Source organism: Astatotilapia calliptera, chromosome 22 (genome assembly GCF_900246225.1).
Source record: "Astatotilapia calliptera chromosome 22, fAstCal1.2, whole genome shotgun sequence".
Lineage (NCBI taxonomy): Eukaryota > Metazoa > Chordata > Actinopteri > Cichliformes > Cichlidae > Astatotilapia > Astatotilapia calliptera.
The window spans coordinates 18,348,229-18,370,808 of NC_039322.1; the positions used below are offsets into that span (position 1 = coordinate 18,348,229).

Here is a 22,580-nt window from a genome sequence, read left to right on the forward strand (position 1 = left end):
ATCTGCACCATACACTGATCTGCTACGACACTGAGGAAGCTGAAGTGCGTAACAATGATCATCTTATCTTTGCAATGCAACAAGTCCTGGGTGAAAAAAAACAAACAAAGAAAAAAAAAATACTTAAAAACCGATGATGACTGATGCAACGAGCAGACAAAGGATTCAAGACAACAACCCAGCATTCAAATTCCCCATGTCCTACTTTGATATAGCATTAAAAGGAATGTGGTGGAAAAAGCCAGAGCCAGAGTCAAAGCCAGAGCTGCTCTGATGACACGATCAACACTTAAATGAGCAAAATTCCTAAAGTTGATTATTAAGACCATATAGAAGTTAAAAAATAAGCCATAATGAAAGTGATAGTTTGGAGAAGGAAAGCAGCAATGTAAATTAAAACAGAATATTTCTAATTAAGCAAAGGAAACATTTATGTGGATTTTTAGGAGCTCACAAACAAGCACTGGGTCCCGCAGTGGCAAAGTCAGAGGTTTTTATAGCTGGGCCTTAGGGGTAGTGGAAAGGATGTGATGTGATCAGAAGAACGTGATTAACAGAAAGCAGGCTGTAGGATAAGGGATCCCCATCCATCTCTTCATTTCCTTCACTTATCCCCCTTTTTGTTCTGTGCCTTGATCCCATTTTTAGAGGCCGAGTTATGAGCAGGCTTCAACTCTTCTTCCTCTTTTTGTTTTCATTCAGGAAGAAGAAAAGAGGCCAGAGTGCGTTGTTGGAGTGTTTTTCTTGGTTCTAACATCCACTGCAACATCAAACAAAAATCAAGTTGAGAACAGGAGACTCAAGCTTGAATCCCTTTTGCTCATCATAAAGTCACAGAACCCGGGGGTTTCTCGTAAGTCGGCATGAGCTGCACGGGGATCTGGTTACGTTAAGTTTGAGCTGTATTTTTTCCTCTCTGCGCCTCACTGAGGGCAATTGTTTTCACCATGTACAACAAAAGTGTGATGATTGGCAGGGTGACGGGGTATCACCTTTCTTATCTGCATTAGTGTTACAGTAAGTGCTTGCATGGTTTCAGGGAACAGCTGTTTTTTCTGTGTTGGATCTTCACTGATTTGAATATGGATGAACAGAGTGATCAGAGGCAGAGTTTGTTTTGAATGTATAAGTGACCTTTGATGGACCATGCTTCCCATGGCTCTGCCTTCATTCTGATTCCAAGTTGAACTCTTCAACCCGCTTTCTTCACCTCAGTTGTTCAACTTTAAGCAGAAAATGTGTCATGTGGACAAACCGCACTAACAGCAAAACAGCAAAGTCGCTCAGCGCGCAATCTTCCTATGCTTTAGCCTCCAGTCTTTTCTCAACTGGTTGCACATGGTCTGCAGAGGGGGCCTTATGTGAGAAGTCACTAACGCTGACTGGAAAGCAGTCTCTGCATGGTGCAGCAGTAGGCTACCAGACGTGTGTGTCTGCATCACTGATTGTTCCATTCAACACACACACACTCACGCGCATACACCGTGTAACCCCACTTGCAGATATTTTACGAGACTTTAAAACAAGCCAACAGAACTATTTGATCTTGCTCTTTAACAGAGAAGAAAGTGCTGAGTTTGCCTGTACTGATTACACACAGTTGGCTCATAAATTTCACAAAAAAACAAATAAATACAATTTGGCAAGGTCGCCAAAGTTGTAGCGCATATGTTCTGGAACGTAAAGCAATTTCCTGAACTATTCTTCTACAACATACATTCTCTGCAAATGCTCCAAGGCTCATTTCATTTTCTCTAAACCCTTTCCTCTTCATCAAAATCATTTCATCATTTTTTTTTTAAATATTTCAGAATGTAAAAGAGGTCAAACAGTCCAGTATTTCATATATTTTTGTTATTTTCTGTATGCAAACACAGGCCAAACGCAGACCTGTGCTTTAACCTCTAGGACACTGTTCCTTTTTCAGCCATAATGCACTACACGTAGTTGAAATTTTCCCACACATCTGACTGATTCGACAGCTCTTCTGCTTGCTTCCTCGGACGCGTTCGTCATTCTTAGTTTCAGACTCGAAAACATCGGCAGTTTTGCTCGGGTTCATTGCAGATTTGCAGTAAGATATGATCTTATTAAAAAGAAGTTGTTCCATAAGACCTTGCAGAATAGCGGAAGTTGAGCAAATGTCAATAGGCCGACTGTGTGTTTGTGAAGAAATCAGAATTCAGAAGTTCTCAGAAATTTCCCATCATGCCGCCACATCAGATGAACAGTGGGTACAGTATTAAATCTGAGAGGGTGAATGAAAAACAGGATGCTTTGACTTTTGTTCTCATGGGCTCACATTTGCCTAAAGAAATCTCATGCTAAATAGGGGGAAGCCCAAATCCCTTTCTATTTGGTTAACAGCTCATTTTCTCAAAAGGGGCAGTCTTTTTTTTTTTTTTATATCTTTTTTCTCTCCATTTTTCAGCACTGGTGCAGAAAGTGCAAAATATATGCATGAGTTGCAAATGGTGCACAGACAAGCATGATGATAAGAGATTGGTAATGAAACTAATTGATGACTATTCGCTAATTTGGTTCAGTGAACTGTTACGTTAACAGTAAACCTAACCTTGAATCACAATATGCTTTTTTGATGTTGTTGTTTTTGGGGTTTTTATACGCAGCAGTCGTCCTCGGGTTGAGTCCTGAGCTTCACACACCTTCACAGCTGGTGGGATATTTTTGTCTTACTTTTAGGTCATGTGCGTGTTTTTCTGCTTAAATTTAAACATGCAGTACACCGATGTTTACCAGAAATACTGTGACCTCTCTAATGGTTAGTATTGCAGTTGACTGGTCTTTATTCCCATGAAACATTAAATAAAACATAAGGCAAAAAAGCATCAGACTATTACCATAACAGCCATACCTGTAATTGATTGATACATGAAACATGATAACTGGTACATATTAATTATATACAGTATTCACACGATCCTGTTGCACTAGTAACACTAAAATATTGTTACCAAGCCCGGTAACGATATTTGTAACCTGAGTTGCTCAAGTTAGATAAATTATTACACAGGAACATACATTTCAGTGTTTAGGAAACATTAATAAACTAAAAGAAAATTACAAGAAGAAGAAAAAAAACTATTTTGTGAACAACCCACACAGCATATATTATTGATAAACCATTTGGAGCCTTATCGTGCTTCACAGAAGTGATTATTTTCCACCCTCTGGGGATATTTAAAGGGCCAGTTCACTCAAATTACTAAAGCGGATTATATTTTTTACAACCTCTGTCTATACACATGGTCTCACTCTCTTGATCGGTGGGTCACACCACAATGAAAGCCATTAATTAGAGGTTGGTTGTTGATAACTGCGACACTGGCTTGTGTAGTGAATCTCATAGTGAGAATTAATATTGAATGACAAATCGTAGGATGGCAACTATAAGAGGAAGCCACATTTCGCTCAATCCCCCCTATATTTGTGTGTGAATAAATCACTGGTTGAGACACACTCATTATATGATCTTCATCTTCAATGCATCAATTTAGCCCCCAAATTCAAATGATCTGAGTTTGCCTGTGTCTCAATATGACCATTTTACCATAGTAATAAAACTTAAAATAGTTTGAAAGCCACAAAAAGTCATATGCATATAATTAGAATCTATCCCACATCACTCATCACACCATAATGCCAAGCTTTGTTTTTCCGCCCTGCGTTCGGGTATTCACATCTAAATTGCACCGTCATCCAGTTCAACTACTTCACAAGTGTAATTGGTCATGCGATTTGCGTTATTGTTAAAAGTACTTCAAAGTGCTCAAAGTAGAAACAATGAAACGCCTCGATGTTTTGGGGTAATAGTTTCGGCTCAGTACTGTTCTCTGCTGGCTCTGAAGGAATCGTTAGTAGATTTCAGAGGAAGTTGTCTACTGGCCTCCACTTAAAAATAGTCCGGTCTTTTTAGCTTCACTGTTGCATCTAGAAGTCCTCGTCATAGTCAGTGTTCGGAAGGCCATTTTCAGGAAGCACATACAGCGATTTGCTTTTCTTCTTCCTGCTATCTGATTTCACCTGTGAAGGGTCTTGATCGCCAGCAAAGGACAGGTAGGCAGCGATGCTGTTCCTGACTCCATAGCTCACCATGTTTTCGTTGCAGGCGTCTGTGCTGACCAGCTGGTTCCTGTAAAGTGTAGAGATGAATACAATTAATCCCACCTTAGAATAAGGACAAACCTTCAGTAAAATGCTGGATTTGAGTGCAGTGGTCAGGTTCTTTGTTTTTTTTACTCAGTTTCAGCATTTAATGTGTTTTCTAACCTGTAGCCTCATTCACACATTTTTTCTTCTTCACATACGTAAGCACTTTTAACCTAACATTTAAACAGGTGCATTAGGGACAATTCAAAGTTCAGTCTGTCGCCCAAAGAAATTTCAAAATGGAGCCAGAGGCTGAACCACTGACCTTCACATTTAACCGTTAACCAGGCTCCACCTCCACAGCTGCCTCAGATATTCATTGCTGCCTCTTGTTTAGTGTCATGATTCACCGATTTCTTTATAAAATATCTTTTGCATATTTAATAAAGATTAAAAAAAGGAAACTTATAACCGTCATACCATGGTTATTATAACTAAACTTAAAATGTAACTTAAAACTTAAATGGAAACTAAATATTAAAAAACAATAATTTCTGAAAACCAAAATTAAAGTGAAAAATAGACTTTTGAAAAAAAAAAACATGAATGGAAACAATTTTGTGATCTTAGAAAAATATGTAACATAAATTGAAAATAATGAGGAAATACTGTATCATGGGTTTTAGTATTTGTTCGTTTGGTAAAGATTTAATTACAGCTTGTCAGATGAGACACTGGTGGACATGTTGATTGTGGCTCCTGAGTGTCAGCTGTTTTTTTCCTGCTTTTCCTAAATCTTGCCTCTGACAAATGCCCTCCATACAATAATAAATAAAGAATAAACAGTGTAAACAGTTACGGTGAATTAACAGAAACAGAACATCCAGGGCAACAGTGCTTTGTTCTGTTACTCCACTGTGAGCTTTCTGTTGTTGAAGCTCAAATATATCCCCATGGTACTGTTGCACAAAGTTGGTTAGATGCTGGCTGTAGGTTTTTTTTTAACAGTGCTTAAATGTGTTTTTCATTAAAATGCATTAAAATTGTATCTCAAAGGCTTAACGTTAAGGCAGGACAAAGATGGCAATTTTGAATTTTATTCAGTTCAGTTCAGCTCAGTGTTATTTATATCGTGCCAAATCACCATAATAGTCACCTCAATGCACTTTGTACAGTAAGGTAAAAACCCTACAGTAATACAAGAGAACCTTATTAATCAGACCACCCTCTATGAGGCAACACTTGGCATCAGTGGGAAGGAAAACCTCCCTTTTAACAGGAAGACCGAAGAACCAGCTTCAGGGAGGGGCACACAACATGCACTGTCACACTAACATGCTTCTAACTTGATCTTCTGACAAAGGCCAGCTCCCAATGTTGCAGTTTTAAAATAAAGTGGACAGACTTTTCCCCCCAGTTCTTCCCTGCACATGCTCCTCCACTGGGCAGCTTTTGTGCAATTCTGGCTCACAAATATTCAAATAAACACACTTCATGGCTGTCGCCTTCATAGCAAAATATTTATTTGAATCTCATCTGTACCTGTCTACTTTGTTCCAGTCAAAGTTGCGTCGCATCACTACAGGTGGAGCTCCAAGACTTGCATCTGGCGGCTGAATCGTGCCAGACAGGCAGGGCGAGGTCAGCACACAGCATAACCCATCTGCAGAATCTGAAAATGCAACAATAGGGGAAGTAAAATACAGCCCCCAGGCAAGACGAGCAAAGAACAAACATAAAGTTGCAAAATTTGCATGAACCACTCAACACTTGACCGCTCTAGCAAACATACAAAGCAAACTTATATATGTGTCAAGAGTATTGCACTACTTCAGCAATTATCACAACCGCTTTTCCTCACTGTGTACACAACAGTGCTTATCAAACATGCAAGTTGTATCTCATTTCCCGTTGTGTTCCAAAAATATTCTTTCAGTGGAGGAAATATATATAGAGGCTGAAACACTGATAACAAATACTTCTATATTAAGAACATGAAACTGTATTTTTGTTCATCTAAGCGTGTGTGGTTTCTGAAGTTCGTTAGTACTTATATGTGTGTGTGTGTGTGCCCCTACACATGATGAGTTTGTTTACTGTCTCACATGTGAACTAAAGGTCTATGAGAAAGCAACATATTTACGTATCTACTCACCAGAATAATGATTGATCATATCTTCAAGGCATTGGAAAGTGAGACGTGGGGAGATGTAGTACCAGCTGTTGTCAAGTCTGAAGATACGATAGTGCTTTACACTCCTGTGCCTCACTGAGAGCGAATACAGACCTGAGGATGTGACACGCATCGCATGCTTTGAAGACAGGCTTTCAATAATGACATCAATCTTGAAACAAGACCATATGATTAATAACAATAACATCAATAACTACGGCTTTGAGACAAAGCAGAAGCAACGTGAAGTTCAGTCATGTGGTGTAGTTTCCATCTCCTGTCAAGTTTAGTCATTGGATTTATTTATTTATCACAGGTCAATGGGACTTTGGCCCAGTTAGAAGTCATTTCCCTTTTTACGTGTCTTTACAGATATAGTTTGACATTTTGGGAGATAGGCTGTTTGCTTTCCATTCAGCCTAAAGATGCAACCAGCAGGCATTTGGCTCAGCTTAGCTTAGCAGTCATTGGCCTGCTTTATCTAGACCTCAGTAGCAGCTTGCTGCTTCCTCCCCTTTCCAGCTATGGTTAACTGAGCGGTTAATGGTGTGACTATGCTGATGTCCTGTGTCGGTAGTTAAGTCTCAGAGGTAGTTCACGATTGCTTTTAACTTATTCACAGAAACCAAGAATTGGAATCAAATGAAAGTAGTCGTTTACTTGTTCTTACCTCTCTCCCTTGTGCTTTCTCGGACCAGAAAAGAACCCACTCTGTTCCCGGGTAGAAGAAGCAGTTCTTCCGCCTTCTGCCTCTCCACACCTTCAAACAGCCAGCTGATTGAACCAAAAGAAAAATAAAACCCAAATGAGTATTTAATTCCAGATTAAATACTAGTGGGGATAATAATATAAATCACCATATTTATTAAATCAGCACAAACGCAGCTGTAATATAGGGCGCATCACCAATATGTCATGCCCATTCTGTTAAAACGACAGCTCGTAAAGCAGAAGGACCTATTTTTATCAAGTTCAAGCAAACCAACCAGACCAGTGGAACGGAAGATAGTGTCAGTGAGGTGTTACTTACCCATGGTACACTCGTGCTACATGGCTGCCGGGTATGTAGTTCTCCTTCCCCGTTTGGATAGAGCGCACTCTCCACCAATAAGCCTCCCTGACAACGACACAGAAGCAAAGAGGAATTAAAAACTGACCTTTTGCCGAGCCACTTCTCTAAATTACACATTTAGAACACTCCATTACAAACACACCTTTCTTTTTGACTTTGGTTTCCTTTTGCTGCACATAATCTCCAAAACTTTTCTCTTTTCTTTTCTTTTCTTTTCTTTTCTTTTTTTCAATTAGAAAAGCAAGCACATGAACTTACTGCGCAACCACTTTGAGCTTTTCTCCCAGTCTGTAGATCGGCTCGCTGATTTCAGGAGCAGGATAGTCCTGGAGCACCACCACCACCTCGTCTTCTGTGCCTGCAAAAACAGTAATATTTGCAGCCTTTACTGGCAGCCAAATGTTGCCGTTGTAATTTAGAAATAACTAAAACTGTCCGAAATCAGTTTTTAAGACTAGATTTGTGATTTCTTATGTATGTGTACTCGTGATTTGTGTTTAATTGCCTAGGTTCAATTGCCACATCATCATAGGCATGCATAATGAAACATGGCGAAACAGTAAATTCTGGTATTCAAGATATCAGTGTCTCTTCGGTCAGGGATTATCACAGTGACTGTTGTTGCTGCCAAGAGTGCAGAAAGCTCCCAATCTGTAGTTTTTATCAGCCTGCGCTATTTATACACTAAAAGGACATCTTACCCTTCAGAGAGGTTTCAGGGTTTCCGGTGTTGACCTTGTTCTCAGCACTCACACCTCGCATCACATTCCCCATCCTCCAGATGGACTAGACTCCAGCCTGAAGTCAGGACAAAAAGAAAATAGACAGACAGGAATCACTAGTACACGTCTCTCTGCTCTTGATCTTGTAGTCTACATACTGACCATTGAGCTATATCTCAACTGACACATTTGTTGCAAAATGGGGAAGCTGAGGCTAGATGTTATCGAACCTATTTTTCCATTGCAGCACCGAGCTTTGTGTACTAACTAACAGACTGTGAATTTAGATATTGCCACATCATATACCTAAACTTCAAATGATCTTACATAACGCATATTATGATTAATCCATGAAAGCATTTCGACAGATCCTGCCTGTATTTATAAGTCACAGTATGTAGCAAGACAGCTGGCTAGTATGAAGAAGCGACAGGTCCGCTTGAGCAGATGCAGCTCAGCAAAGTGTGAACACTTACTTGCAAAATTTGTGGCTCGTTGTTTCCGATGGCATCAAGGCCAGCGAGAGAGATGATGACCCAAACAGGGCATCGCGGCAGCAGCAGAATCTGGAACTAGAACGGCACCATCTTCACAAGAGTTTACAGGAATGATATGTCACCCACTGGGGTGACAGCTCTGCATCTGACTGCAAACTCACTTCCTGTAATGAAATGAGGAAGAGAGCAGGCAAGAGTGTTGTTGAGAAACACGGTGAAACATGCAAGAAGAGACTTCACAACAGCCTCGCTGTTAGGGAAACCAAAAGCGCCGCTGGGGTTTTTTGTTGTTGACATTTTAAATTTATAGGTGGGCTTTCTTTCATAATGTTTTGGTTTCACAAAGTCAGTGCTGATCGCCAATAGTGAGTGTGCTTTTCCCCCAAAATAACGATGACAGTAATAATCTGTTCAAATCATTCAAGCCCCATGGGGAAGTTTCAAACTTGGTTAGGTGAAACCAGTAGTATTCAAAATGCTAAAATCATATCAGTGTAGTTCTCTTCTTGAAAACCCCTCAAGGGAAGAATAAGAATACTTTGACAGAATCAGCAAAACTACCCTTATTGTTTGTAGACTGTGGGAATTAAGTATCCAGAGAGAAACATCTGACTGTTAGGCAACACTGCTTTTACAACAACTGTCCGTATTTTCAAATCATATACAAAGTTTATAATAGCCTATAGCTTATATTCCATGTTACATGAAAAAAATATATATTAAAAAAATACACACAAGCTTCTCTGGCAGTCATGCAACACTTGTGACATCACAAGTGTTTTTCTTGCAGTCTCGAGGTGTTTGTCTCAGGCAGGAACTCATATTACCCTGCATGTTGAAAAGCGGCACTGAAGATGTGTTACAATGGTACCAAACATCCCAATGTGACAAACTGGGAACGTGAGGCTGCGGTAATGTATCCTTTTATTTCTGATCCCACAAATGGAACATGTGGGGTACCACAAAAATGCCAAAAAGTGCTTGGCAGGCCCCCGGCACTGGCAGAGCCCAGTATGTGTCTCCTATGTGCCTTAATTCAACCAACTAACTCTGGACAGCTATTTATAATCTCAGCTAATGTTTAAAAATGTAGTACAAAATATGGTTATGTAACTGTATTTTTCATATTAAAACCTGGATTATTCTTCTTCAAAACTACGCTTTAGTGAAATATTTAAAAGACTGAGTTAGTCCTTCCTTTTGGTTTTTGGTGGAAAGGGGGATAAGGTTAGCTCTGAGTGATAAAATTCCTAAGAGGAAGTACACAGAGTCATGCATCACATCATGTACCAACTGAACTGCGACTAAACCATGCTTTACGCAGTTCTGTTCTGCGTAGCAGCAGATACTGTGGCTTGGTGGCTACCGTGAGACTCCAGGACTCTAACAGCTGTGGTTGCCAGGAAGGAAGTCTCCACCAGCTTAGAATGAAAATAAATACCAGGTAGTTTGTGTGCTGACCAAATTTACTTTTATCTTTAGAATTTTTAGCACTTCTATGTAGTTTTTTTTTTTTTTTTTTAGCTTTCACAGGACAGTTATCTGTTATGCCATCTCTGTCCTATTCAGGCATTAACAGTCATATGTGGATGACTAAATAGAGAAGAAGGTTTAGCAGTGTGACATGCATCACATTTCACACTAAGCTAACTATAGCTGTACTATTAGAGTGTTACCCGCTATAAACGTGGCAGGGCGTAAAGTAGTGTAAAGAAATGTTGAAAAAGTTGGAAAAGTGATACCAATATAAAATGTTAGTTTAAAAAACAATTTGTATGAATGAAGCTGAAAAAGATGTAAGTAGTAAAAGATGTAAGTAGTATTAGAGCACACAAAGGTAATCGATAATTCTGTAAAGCCTGGAACATTTTTCTTTTTTCTTTCATTACACAGACTTTCTACTTCTTCAGGTCCTGGTTGCTGTCTCTTGCAGTGCCAGGGCGATGTGTGTTTTTGAGTGAATCATACTTTCATCAGACATTACACACGTGAACCAGCGGGGCTGTCCACATTAGCCTCACTTCAATGAGCCTCTTTGTTACTTAAAGATCAGATATTTATTTCCCCTCTTCTTTAAGGCAATTCATTCTCCATCACATGTCTTCCTTTTGAGATCTTTCTAGACTAAGTATTTGTTTACTTGGTCATTTAGACTAACAACAGTGTGTGGGCTAGTGCAGTTATTTAAAAACATAGGAAATGAAATTATAAGTGGGCATTACACCACCAAACGCTGTTATTGTTTCCATTACTTGTAAAACAATGACTTGAAACCCAGTCCTGTTTTTACTGAGATCTGCGTTCTATGATCTCTTATACATTGTTCTTTATTATTTATCCATACATCCAACCATTTATCTTCTCCTGCTTACCCAGTTACCAGTGGAGGAAATATACATAGATGGTGAAACACTTCATATGTATTGCAGGTGCTGCAGTTTAAGCAGAGAAGTCCAGGTTTTCCCCTCCATGGCGACTTCTTCCATCCCACTCAGGAGCACATAAAGGTCAGTTAAAATTCCAAGACAACTGCCTTGGTTCAGTTGGCTCGGGAAAATATTTCCTTTATTATACATTTCTTAAATAAAAAGACCTATTTCAAGATGTTGTCTGTGAAGTCATAAATATATCCTGTAGATCATTCATCGGATAATCCATTGTTTTACATTTATGTCTGTGAAGGTTCTCAGTCATCCAGGTCATTGTAGCCTAGAACTGAAGAAGCTTCTCGGATGAGAGGTGAAATGTCTTAAAGCAACTTAAAGAAGTCCAGACGTTTTACATTTATCTGATTCAGAGTCATGGTGGAGGGGGATGGAACCTATCCCAGCTGTCAAGGGGCAAGAAGCAGGGTACATCCAGGACAGGTCACTGGTCTGATAGCACTCACACTTAGTGTCAGTTTAAAATCACTAATTAGTCTAAACCCACTAACTGCATGACTTTAGGAGGAACCCAGAGAACCCACACAGACACAAGGAGAACATATAAACTTCACACAGAAAGACCCTGGCCAGATGTTGGAGTCGAACCCTCCCCTCACCCGCCTGCTGTGAGGAAATAGTACTAACTACTGTGCAACCATTCTACACAGCTGTAAAGGCATATTTCCTAAAATATGCATATCAGCCCATCAGTACCCTTAGATCTGGGTCGTATAAAAAAACATGTCTTTATTCAAAAGCTGCATACAGCTGCTGTATGTAGAGGTGTCACACTGGCTGTGTTATTATCTTTTGCTGCCAGTCAGTTTCCCATCTTTGATAAAAGTAAAATAGTTTTCAAGTGATTGATGCACCAGTGCTGGTGTATAACGCGTGTTGGGGAAGTTGTGAGGTTTCGCTTTGAAGATGGTCGATGATTTGTAAGCACTGTTTTTATGGGGGTTTGGGGAAGAGAGTAACACCGTTTTTTTTTCCTACTCCGACTCTCATAAAGACAAAAGCTGTCTGTCTGTGGCTGACGCTGGCCTCTGCTGCCAGAGGCTACTGTGCTGCAGTCTGGATGTGTTTGAACATTTCAAGGAGAATTGACCGCCACGCCCTCTTTCTAAAATTACTAAATTACTAGCGCTGAGGAATTCCCATCATATTTTTTTTCCTCTAAATCAAGACACACTCGGATGCCTTGAACCTCTTAAAGCAAGATGTGAGCGCTGCTGTAATGAATCGCACCACAGTTCCTCTTTTTCCTAAAAAACAATACACATTCCTCTTGTTTGGACACCGAGACTTGGTCTTTATGTGGTCGCTGTGCTCTCCCACAGTAATAAGCAGTATCTAAATACAGAAGCAAAACTGACCCCACTGGACTCTAAACCACAGAACTGACAGGAACGGGCGTGAACTGCTTACATTTGCTTCTGAATATATCTGAACATTTTTAATGTTTTTTGAGAACAGTTTTTATCCACAGGCTTTATATGTTTGTAGCACTTTTACGTTTTAAAAAACGAAAATCCAAATTATGCGTGCAAAAAAAGCTAAAATCCTTCAGCAGTTAACCTGTTATTATTAATATAATGTAGTCACTGTATGTGGGTCATTCAGGCATCTGGAGCATCTTATCCACTAAACCGTCTGTGGGAGTAATCGTCCCTCCCTGCTTCTCCCATCTATTAATGCATTCCTCTGAACTTCCAATGATATTCCTTTGAATTTTGGCAGCAGTGTTATTTCTATTTGCTAATTTAACAAATCAAAACAATCGTATTGACCAAGAGTTTTCCCCAAAGTCTGTTTCAGCAGACCCGTTTTGGGGATTTTAATGGCAACATAATTGGACAAAATTGCATGCAGAAATGTGTTTTTGCAAACCACTGTATCATTATCATGGACTTTGTGACGAAAGAGGGCACAGAACTGAAAAGTCGCCCACTGTATAATCTCTCCTGGCTGCCAGTGAAACAGAAGCAGACTTCCACAGAGAATTAACAACAACAACGTCTTAGACATGAATGCCTCGCCGGTCCTTAAACATTAAGTCCAGTCAGCTACAATAAATGAAGCCTGACATGACGCCATAGGAAAGTATTACTCATGACAATTACATCACTAACATTACTATGAACTGTGACCACTATAAAGACAAAACACTACTGGGAAATGTGGATGGCATTGTGTTAAGCAGAACTGTGGCTACCTTTTTACCTTTTGTCAAAATAACTGTATTATCTGAACTCAAATACTAAAACCAGTTTTACTGCAGGGTCAGCAAAGGCAGTTTTATTGGGGTTGGTTTCACATGCCTGTGTATGCGCACTATGTCTGTCTGTACAATGTATGCATGTGCATGCAAACCTGCTTGCCATCCAGTTTCCATGTCAGCACTGCCTATATCTAGTGATAAAAGCATGCAGCTTGTGATGGCGTGTGATAGCACAGCTGATATCCTGTTTAATTTTACATTATCAGCAAGTGTTTGTTGATTTGTGAAACTGCATTTTCACCTATTTCTTATAGGGTGCCAGTTACAATTTTCTTTCTTTTTGTTATATGTGCCGTATATATACATTAAATACTTTGTGCATAGTTAAATGTTTATATAGTAAATGTGGTCAAAGTGTCAAATAATGAAGCCAGTGTATTTAAAATCATCCAAAAGCTTCTAGTTCAGATCCAAAGGTTCAGCTTTCATCATTTGACTTATATTGATATCTAGGAAATAGCCAGAAAACACAGCTGCTGCTGTAAATGTCATGAAAAACATTAAACCTATAAATTGAATACGTAATTTGTAAGTATTCTATTAGTTTTTTGTACCTAGGTCTAAATACATGATGACACATATCACAGATCGTAACTCCAGGCTGCTTCTTATGAAAATCTCGTCTCATTCTTTGTTACCTGAATATTTCATTCAGGTTATTTTCTTGAAGTTTCACAACAATTTTACAGGCTGAGTGAAACACGCTTCTGTTAACACTCACAAGCTACCAGGTTACCTGCTTGTTAATATCTCATGAGCCAATCACTTGGCAGCACCTGGGTACATTTAGGCACCCAGAGTCAGTCAAGGTGACCTGCTGAAGTTCAAACCTAGCTTTAGAATGGGAAAGAATGAATTTAAATGTGGCATGTTTGTTGGTGTCAGACAGGCTCGTCTGAGTATTTCAGAAACTGATGATCTGCTGGGATATTCCAACACAATTTTTCCTCAGAATTTTCTGAAAAAGAGAAAATACCCAGTGAGCAGCAGTTCTCTGGAAGAACATTTCTTGTTGATGCCAGAGGTCAGAGGAGACTGTTTCCAACTGAAAGAAAGGCAACAGTAACTTAAATAACCAGTCATTATGAGAAAGGTAAACAGGGCTGAAACAGAAGACCATCTCTGAAGGCACAGCATGTCGACCCTTGAAGCAGATGGGTCACAGCGGTAGAAGACCACACCAGGTGCCACTCCTCCCAGTGAAGAACAGCAAACTGAGGCTATAAGTTGCTTGTCTGAGGAGTCTTAACTCCTGCAATAATGTTTAGGTGGCAGGGTCATAGTTTGACATATACAACATGAAAGCATGGATCCATTCTGTCTAGTGTCATCATCAGGCTGCTGTTTGTGGTATAATTATGTAGAGGATGTTTTTCTTGGCACACTTTCAGTCGCTTGGAACCAACTGAGCATCTTTTAAACACCATGGCCTACCTGTGCATTTTTGCTGACCGTGGTGGCTGCTTCCAATATAGCAGTGAGCACGAAGCTACTTAAATACCCTCCACAGTCACGAAATCTAAATCCAACAGAGCACCTTTGGACTGGTGGAACAGGAGGTGGAACTGGATGTGCAGCCAAAACATTTGCAGGACCTGTGTGATGCTATCATGTAAATATGGACCAACATCTCTGAGGTAAGTTTCCAGCAGCTTTTTGAATCTGTGCCATAAAGAATTAATACAGTTCTGAGGGCAAAACGTGGTCCAACTCAGCACTAGGAAAGTGTCGGTAATAAAGTGTCTGGTGAGTTTCTGTCTGAGTATAACAAGTAAAGTGATCAGCATAAAATCTCTTCAAGACAGTAAGGGTATCCAAGGGTTTCCAGGACAGATGTGACATTGTGCAAGCAAGTATGAGGTGCGGTCTTGCTGTAATCGTGCCATTAAATTAACAGTTCCACCTGCACTCTAATCCCTAAAGCTGTGCTCTGCAAATAGTAAAAGTGTTCCATCATTTAAGCTCTTTAAGCTCTGTAACCAGTGCTTCCATTAGGGTCACCTGTGTATTTTTATGTCAGCCACACCCTCCAGTTTCATGTGCACACTCACACATGCACACAGTGAGGATAATGCCAGTCTTCACGTGCAGGGTTGGGTAACTATTGGTTACTTTGCCAGCCAGCCCTGTCAAGCCCATAATGAGAGTCTGCATCAGTGGACTCACTCACTCCCTTCAGCAACGCAGATGGGAGTTTACAGTTTATCGCTGCATCATCATCTGTTACCCACTTATTACAGGGCTGTGGGCTGTTTTCGTGCCGCATGTCTTCGCTGTGCACCTGCAAAAGTATGTCCACCCACTGAAGGCACACTGCTGTTTCCAAGACATCTAAATCCCTAAAAGCCCCAGAGCCAGATCTGATGTGCAGCATGTGTTTAGTAACTTGAAACATATACTGAGTGATGTACAAATGTGTGGAATGTAATAATTGAGCAGATTTTGTCATCTAAGCGCTGTGATCTTTGCTATCTTGGTAGAAGGGTATATTTTTCGAGAGTGATGTTTGTAAAGACAAATAATAACATATTTTAAGTTCAGTGAAATCACTGGTGGAAAGTGATCTTACTAGTTCAAGTAAAGAGAAGGAATATGAATGAACACAAACAACACTGAGTCTTTTGGGGTTATGTTGAGTAGCAAATAAGTAGCTGATGATTGTACTTTTGAAGGAAAAGTTAAGCCAAGTGAGAGTTACATAATACAGGAAGCCCTCAAAATGTTTTTTCCACTGGCTGCTTTACAGATCATTGAGGACCTGCTGGTACTCCAGGCTGATTATTGGCTTTATTACTTTTCTGAGAAACAGTCCTCAGTGGAGCAGTGAAAATTTACTACCAACAGTTCTTTAATTTACACTCTACTTACTGTGCAGCCATGACTGTTAAAGCTTATCAGCCTATTAGAATATAGACCACATATGAACGCACAACACTGGTGTGCTTGATGTTAGACAGACTGTGATGCTTGGCACAAAGCAGACTAATATATGCATGAAATAAAAGTCTTTGTAACACTCAAGCCTTTGTAGACATAACCTAACAGTCTGCATTCTTTAAAGTGAATCTATACAACTCTGGACAAAACATAATCCTATCTTAGAAATAAAAGGACACACATGTTTTCAGAAGGCTACATCCGTATTTCATATTGGTATGTTCAGTAGTTTGACGTCGCTAATATTAGATACCGAGAAATCGAGAAAATTTCTATGCTGACATTACTGAATTAGTTCTGCTTTTTAGAGTTTCTAACAGTATCCTGTTATTGCCACATGCTGATTAGCTAATTGTGAACAGTTAAAAAGTTGCCTTTGAGCCCAATATAAAAGACAATTAGATGCCATCTGAATATGAAGCCGCGACTGACCAACGCACACTTGCATTATTTAATCAGAGCACAGGGTTGTATTGTATCTGTTATAATTATGTTCCTCAAGTTTTTTATTCAGCCTCCAAAATGAGGTATCTTTAGAGTTAGGTTTTGCAACATTAAACAGATGAGAAAGATGGCCGTGGTATTTTCAGTAATAAACAAAAACACTTGAGATGGTAAATGGCCTGCATTTGTATAGCGCTTTTCTAGTCCATAGGACCCCAAAGCGCTTCACACTACATTCAGTCATCCACCCATTCACACACTGGCAATAGCAAGCTACATTGTAGCCACAGCTGCCCTGGGGCGCACTGACAGAGGCGAGGCTGCCGGACAAAGGCGCTACCAGGCCCTCTGACCACCACCAGTAGGCAAACATGGGGTTAGTATCTTGCCCAAGGATATTTGGCATGCAGCCAGGGGATCGAACCACCGACCTTCTGATTAGTGGCTGACCTGCTCTGCCACCTGAGCTACAGCCACCTTCGGAGGTACTTCGGAGAGGGTCTGCCCTCAGGTCACAACTGTATGCAGACATTGTGTGCAGCTATTAACCGCTGTGCAGGAACATATTACATGGCTCTGTGTTGACACTCCTGAAGAGACGTCCACTTTTTGTTGTTTTCCACCCTGTGTGTAATTGGACCTCATTCCTTCCCATTACCAGCTTTACAGACCAGAATAGGGTAGAGGAAAAAATAGACTGGTGCTGTGTAATGCTCTGTCTTAAAAGGATCCAAAAAAAGAATCGCTGTTGTACCATCGCGGCTTTAACTGGTCCCTGCAGGTTTTCGGTTGTGACTGCAGACAGATGTTGAAAGCGTGGTTTGAGTTGTGGTGGGTTTTCTGGGGATGTGCTCAGCTTTAAATCGTGTTTACGACTTCGCTTTGCTTTTGAGAAAATCCATTCACCTCACGACGGTTCCAAGATTCCTCTAACCTTTTGAATTTCTCTGAGCCCTTGCAATGAGGTTTTGCAGGTTTTAAACCCTTTCAAATGTTAGACCCAGTGCATGGTGTCATTTCAACAGTAACACAATGCATTTCCATTTTAAGCCATTCATTATTCAGAAACCATTAGTTTGATAGGGTCAGAGTGAGTGGTAAATAGCCAAATAAATGTGAATTACTGAATCCACAGCATTTTATAGCCCATTTGGTGTTAGCTGAACTCTGTGTGCGCGCGCGTGTGTGTACACACATAGGAGGTATCAATAGATCGACATCTGGTGAAAAATCTAAGCAAAGGCCTGATCTCTATAACCAGCACAGAAAAAATGAGGTCTTCAAAATCACATATCCCGAGGCCAGCCAGCCCTTTTGAGATAAGGGATCAGTCAGGATTAACACTCCAAGACAAAGCATTCCAAGGGCGGGCTTGGCCCATACGTTAAGAAATGCCAAGACTTCAACAAAATGTTCATTTACGACCAAGGCATATCCCAAAACAGCATCATGTTTGTGTTTTTCAACCATAGAAGTCAAAGTCTGCACAGAGCTAAAGGAAACATAAGCCAGTGTTTGGTTTGAATTGCAGCCAAAGTCATAGTGAGCTGAAATGTGTATGCCTCACTGGGCTGCTTATTGCTGATCTACACACAGATACTATAAAAGAGGACTTTTGTTTAAAGTGGTGATCTTGAGAGCAGTCGGCATCATAAAGCATCCTAAATCCACCTCTTGCCGGCCAAAAACCAAACAAATGAACAAAGCACTGCAGCAGCTGGGTGCAGGCACATTGTCTCGCAAACCTACAGTGCAACGAGAAAGTATTCACCCCCTCTGTATTTTTAGGCTTTAACAAGTTAGTGTTAAGAAGACAAATACGTTTCTAAAACATTGTTGAAAACATTAGTCTAACATCCCATTTCATCTGTCGCCATCTTGCTTTTAAGGGTGAGCTGACTTAAATTAAAGCATCTCTCGCCAAAGCAACGTGTGAATCACAAGGAAGCTGCACCCCAGAGTATGCCCTTCTTTATCTTTTTTTTCACACTAAATGAGACCATAATTTACAAAATGAGTGTCGTGCTGTATTGAAGGAGAAGACTCGAAATGAACATTTGAGATCGTAAACTCGTGAAGAAAACATTTAAATCAAGAAGAGAAGTAGGATTCTTTTACCGCAGACTGTTATGCAACCAGATGACCTGCCTCCTACTGGATATTATGAAGAATGCATGTTTCAAGGTCTGCATTAACTAGCTTCACTTTTTATACCACGTCCACCTTGTGCTTACAGTCTCATAGCCATTTTCCACTAGTACCTACTCAGCTAGACATGATCAGTCTTGCTGGTTTTCCTTTACAGTCAAGAACCACCTGATGTGCACAGGGTCGTTATAACAATGCGGTCGAAAGTCCCATGACATCATTTTAAAAATGGCGGGTTTTGATTTTGGGAAGGAGTCTTTCTCATGACTCATTGAGTGACGCCACTGACTAGCCAATCAGTGGCATGCAGTCTACTGACATCATGTTTTCGGATCGCCTGGGATCACTTGGAACCCCAGCCGAGTAGGTACTAAAAAAATCTCCTTGAAAAGCATTCAGTTCATCCAAAATGCTACAGCAAGAGTAGTGACAGGGACTTGAAAGAGCGAGCATATTTCTCCTACATTGGCTTCCCTTGATTGGCCCCCTGTTAAATCCAGAATTGAATTCAAAATCCTCCTTCTCACATTGAAGATCTTGAATAATCAGTCCCCATCTTATCTTAATGACCTTGTAGTACCATATCACCCTATTAGAGCACTTCGCTCTCACACTGCAGGCTTACCTGTTGTTCCTAGAGTATTTAAAAGTAGAATGGGAGGGAGAGACTTCAGTTTTCAGGCCCCTCTTCTGTGGAACCAGCTTCCAGTTTGGATTCGGGAGACAGACACTATCTCTACTTTTAAGATTAGGCTTAAATTGTTCCTTTTTGCTTAAGCATATAGTTAAGGTTGGGTCAGGTGACCCTGAATCCTCCCTTAGTTATGCTGCAATAGATGAAGGCTGCTGGGGGATTTCCATGATGTCACCTTTTTCACTCACTATGTGTTCATAGACCTCTCTGCATTGTTATTAATCTCTGTCTCTCTTCCACAGCATGTCTTTTATCCTGTCTTCGTTCTCTCACCCCAGCTGGTCACATCAGACGGCCGCCCCTCCCTCAGCCTGGTTCTGCCGGAGGTTTCTTCCTGTTAAAAGGGAGTTTTTCCTTCCCACTGTCGCCAAAGTGCTTGCTCATATGGGGTCATATGATTGATGGTTTTTCTCTGTATGTATTATTGTAGGGTCTACCTTCTAATATAAAGCACCTTGAGGCGACTGTTGTTGTGATTTGGCGCTGTATGAATAAAACTGAATTGAATAAAAAAGTACCTGATGGTTCACCTAATGGAAAACCCTAAAAACAGAGGTGAGCCGTGCCGTGCTGAGACAACCCCAATGGAAAAGGGCTAAATGTGATGAACATATACTTAAGTGAGAAGAGAAAAAACAATCAACAATCAATAAAATAAAATCTTAAAATGGGTCTCAAACCTGAGAGCTACAATTTTTTTCTCTTTTTGTTTCCATGCAGCATGTCGATTATTATAATATGTTGAATAATCTGTTATAGTCTAACCGGGTAGTTACAACATTACGATTTTTGGGAATTTGTATAAAAGCTCAGTTACACGAGTGGAAATGCAGCGTGTGTTTGCACATACAGGCCAGCATTTCACTATTCATCTGAAGTCAATTATACGGAGTCAGCAGCACTGGATCGAAATCTAAAATCAAAGATGCTTTTGGCACAGCTGTGACTTAATAGCCTATCCACTTAACAACAAAAACAGGCATGAATGGAAAGTCAGCTTTCATATAAATGTCTGTATTCATCATTTTAATTCACTAAAGACAGTATCATTTATAAAGTTGTGCAATCTGACGAGAATAAGACCAGTGTGTGCAATTCACCCATTAAATTAAGAGTTAATTAGCTGAATTGGATGTGGAATAATTTGAGCTTAGTTTCGATTTGACCAGTACACATGTGCTGCTGGTTTTTCTTGGAAGGTCAACAGCCGTCAATTATCCCGCATTAGCCGGTAAACAGTGTTCACAAATGCCTCCATCGTGAGCAATCGTTGCCTATTAAACTGCCCCAACCTTATGTGAGACTCTTGGAGCTCAGCAGATGTTTTCCTCAGTCCAGCAGTCTCAGACCACAGCTATATAAAGACAGTATAATTACTGGACCAGTCTGAGCACGGCGTGCCATGCCCTTTTTCTGGCAAACACACACACATATACACAAATCCCCTGTACACTTTAAGCAAGACCTACATATGGTTCACAAAATTCAAGCTACGTGATATTGGCTTGCTGTAGGGATCAGTTTTAGGGCCTTGATAACAAATTGAAGTGACATCCACTGCTGCTAGCCGCTGCTGTTTCTGCTGGTTCTCTCGATTTTTGTAACCTGGCACCTTGTACGATCGTGTTGGTTTGCGATATATCGATGCAGAAGCTCAGAGACTCACACTTTACAGGGGAGATGTTGCAACAGTTTGAAAAGATGAGACTTTGTGGAAAATTCCTTCTGCTCATATACCAGCGCTGTGTCAGTGCTGCCTGATACCTGTCGCTCAGGAGAATACTGCAGCGAGTGTGTGCAGCGAGTGTGTGCAGCATGCAAAGCGACGATTGCGGTGGGTATGCTGGGGCCCTTATCGCTCACTGTTTCCCAGGGTAGGGGATGTTGAGAGCAACGAGAGAGGAAACATAAGTGCAGCAAGCGGTGCTATGGGCCAAAAACCAAACTGACTGGAAACTACGCTGATAAATTCAGTCGGGCTTTAGTCCAGGTGTTCTCATTTCAAAGCACCTTGTGACTGGTTCTTTTCTTTAAAAGCTTTATATAAATAACTTGTGCTTAGTTACTTTTACTTATAGTGCTAGGTGGTTATAGTGACAGCTTCAGGTGATAATCGTACATATTGCACCTTTGAAGTGCCAGCGGAAAGAAAAACAAAATCTCAGCCTGTTGTTTAAAAAGCACATTTGTTCAGAATGATCATCTCTTTATTCTTATTTGATTTTATTTATTGCTGCTAAAGTTACTCTAACTTTAATGACCTCTTAACCTTTTTTTTTTGAAAGTGCAGTCTGTATGTCTTTGATTTTGAGGCCAGTAGCTACAAAGGAAAATGTTCCCACACATGTACTGTACCACGAAAGAACTTTTTTATGCATCACCTTAGCGGTGTCTGTTCGCCTCGAGGTGTTGTAAACTCATTCTCCCGTTCTAAGGAGGATTACCGACTCCACTTGACTTTGAAGCTGTAAGATTTCCAAAACATGGTTTGACTTCAAGGCTTCTCTGGGAGTTGAGGGGATTTTAATGAGGGGATTTTAATGAGGGGATTTTCGGTTTGACCAGCTATGCAGGACTTGAGTGGTAGATGGTCAGTTTCTATAATCAGGTCATCTGTCACACTTTTTTTTAACCTGAACTACCTCACCCACATGACACTTGGGGTAGTAATAGAGGGCATAATGTGGGTCAGCAATAGTTGTGTTCGGAGATGTTTCTGTCAAGGATTTCAATACACAATGACACAAACTGAGACTGAATTTGCATGAATGGGTGACAGAAATGTGTCTGTTTCCTGCTTAATGCATGTTGGGATTAAAGCAATAATGCCACATTTAGATTACATTAAAGACTTGAAACACTAGGAAACAGCTTGACTTGCTCTGAAGCCTTTAAGGCGGTGACGTCCACTTATAAAGCTTTTAAAGCAGCTCTTTCTTCAGTTGTTTATCCTTATTAAGGCAAAGCTCTTGGCAAAAATACACATATCACATTTTTAGAATTGTACAGTTTTATAAATGCAGGTTTGATCTGGGTGTGGCTCACAAATAAAGGCTGTTACTTGTAAAATGTTTGA

At 40.3% G+C, this 22,580-nt stretch overlaps 1 protein-coding gene across 1 annotated transcript; it reads right to left on the reverse strand.

Moving 5' to 3' along the window:
* Nucleotides 1-2,783: 2,783 nt before the first annotated feature.
* Nucleotides 2,784-8,747, reverse strand: sla1a (Src like adaptor 1a). Its single transcript, XM_026157220.1, has 8 exons — nt 8,554-8,747; nt 8,057-8,153; nt 7,614-7,713; nt 7,314-7,400; nt 6,954-7,057; nt 6,266-6,397; nt 5,653-5,782; nt 2,784-4,153 (listed from the first exon to the last, which is right to left on the reverse strand). Exons 2-8 carry the CDS (start codon nt 8,127-8,129, stop codon nt 3,952-3,954), a joined length of 828 nt encoding a protein of 275 aa, XP_026013005.1. The 5' UTR covers nt 8,130-8,153; nt 8,554-8,747; the 3' UTR covers nt 2,784-3,951.
* Nucleotides 8,748-22,580: the final 13,833 nt, after the last annotated feature.

Coding starts and splice junctions, on each gene's coding strand:
- sla1a (XM_026157220.1), bottom strand. CDS start 8,129: ATGGGGAATGTGATGCGAGGTGTGAGTGCTGAGAACAAGGTCAACACC. Junction 7,714..8,056: donor CCCTGAAACCTCTCTGAAGG/GTAAGATGTCCT, acceptor CTGTTTTTGCAG/GCACAGAAGACGAGGTGGTG. Junction 7,058..7,313: donor GTAGCACGAGTGTACCATGG/GTAAGTAACACC, acceptor TGGTTCAATCAG/CTGGCTGTTTGAAGGTGTGG.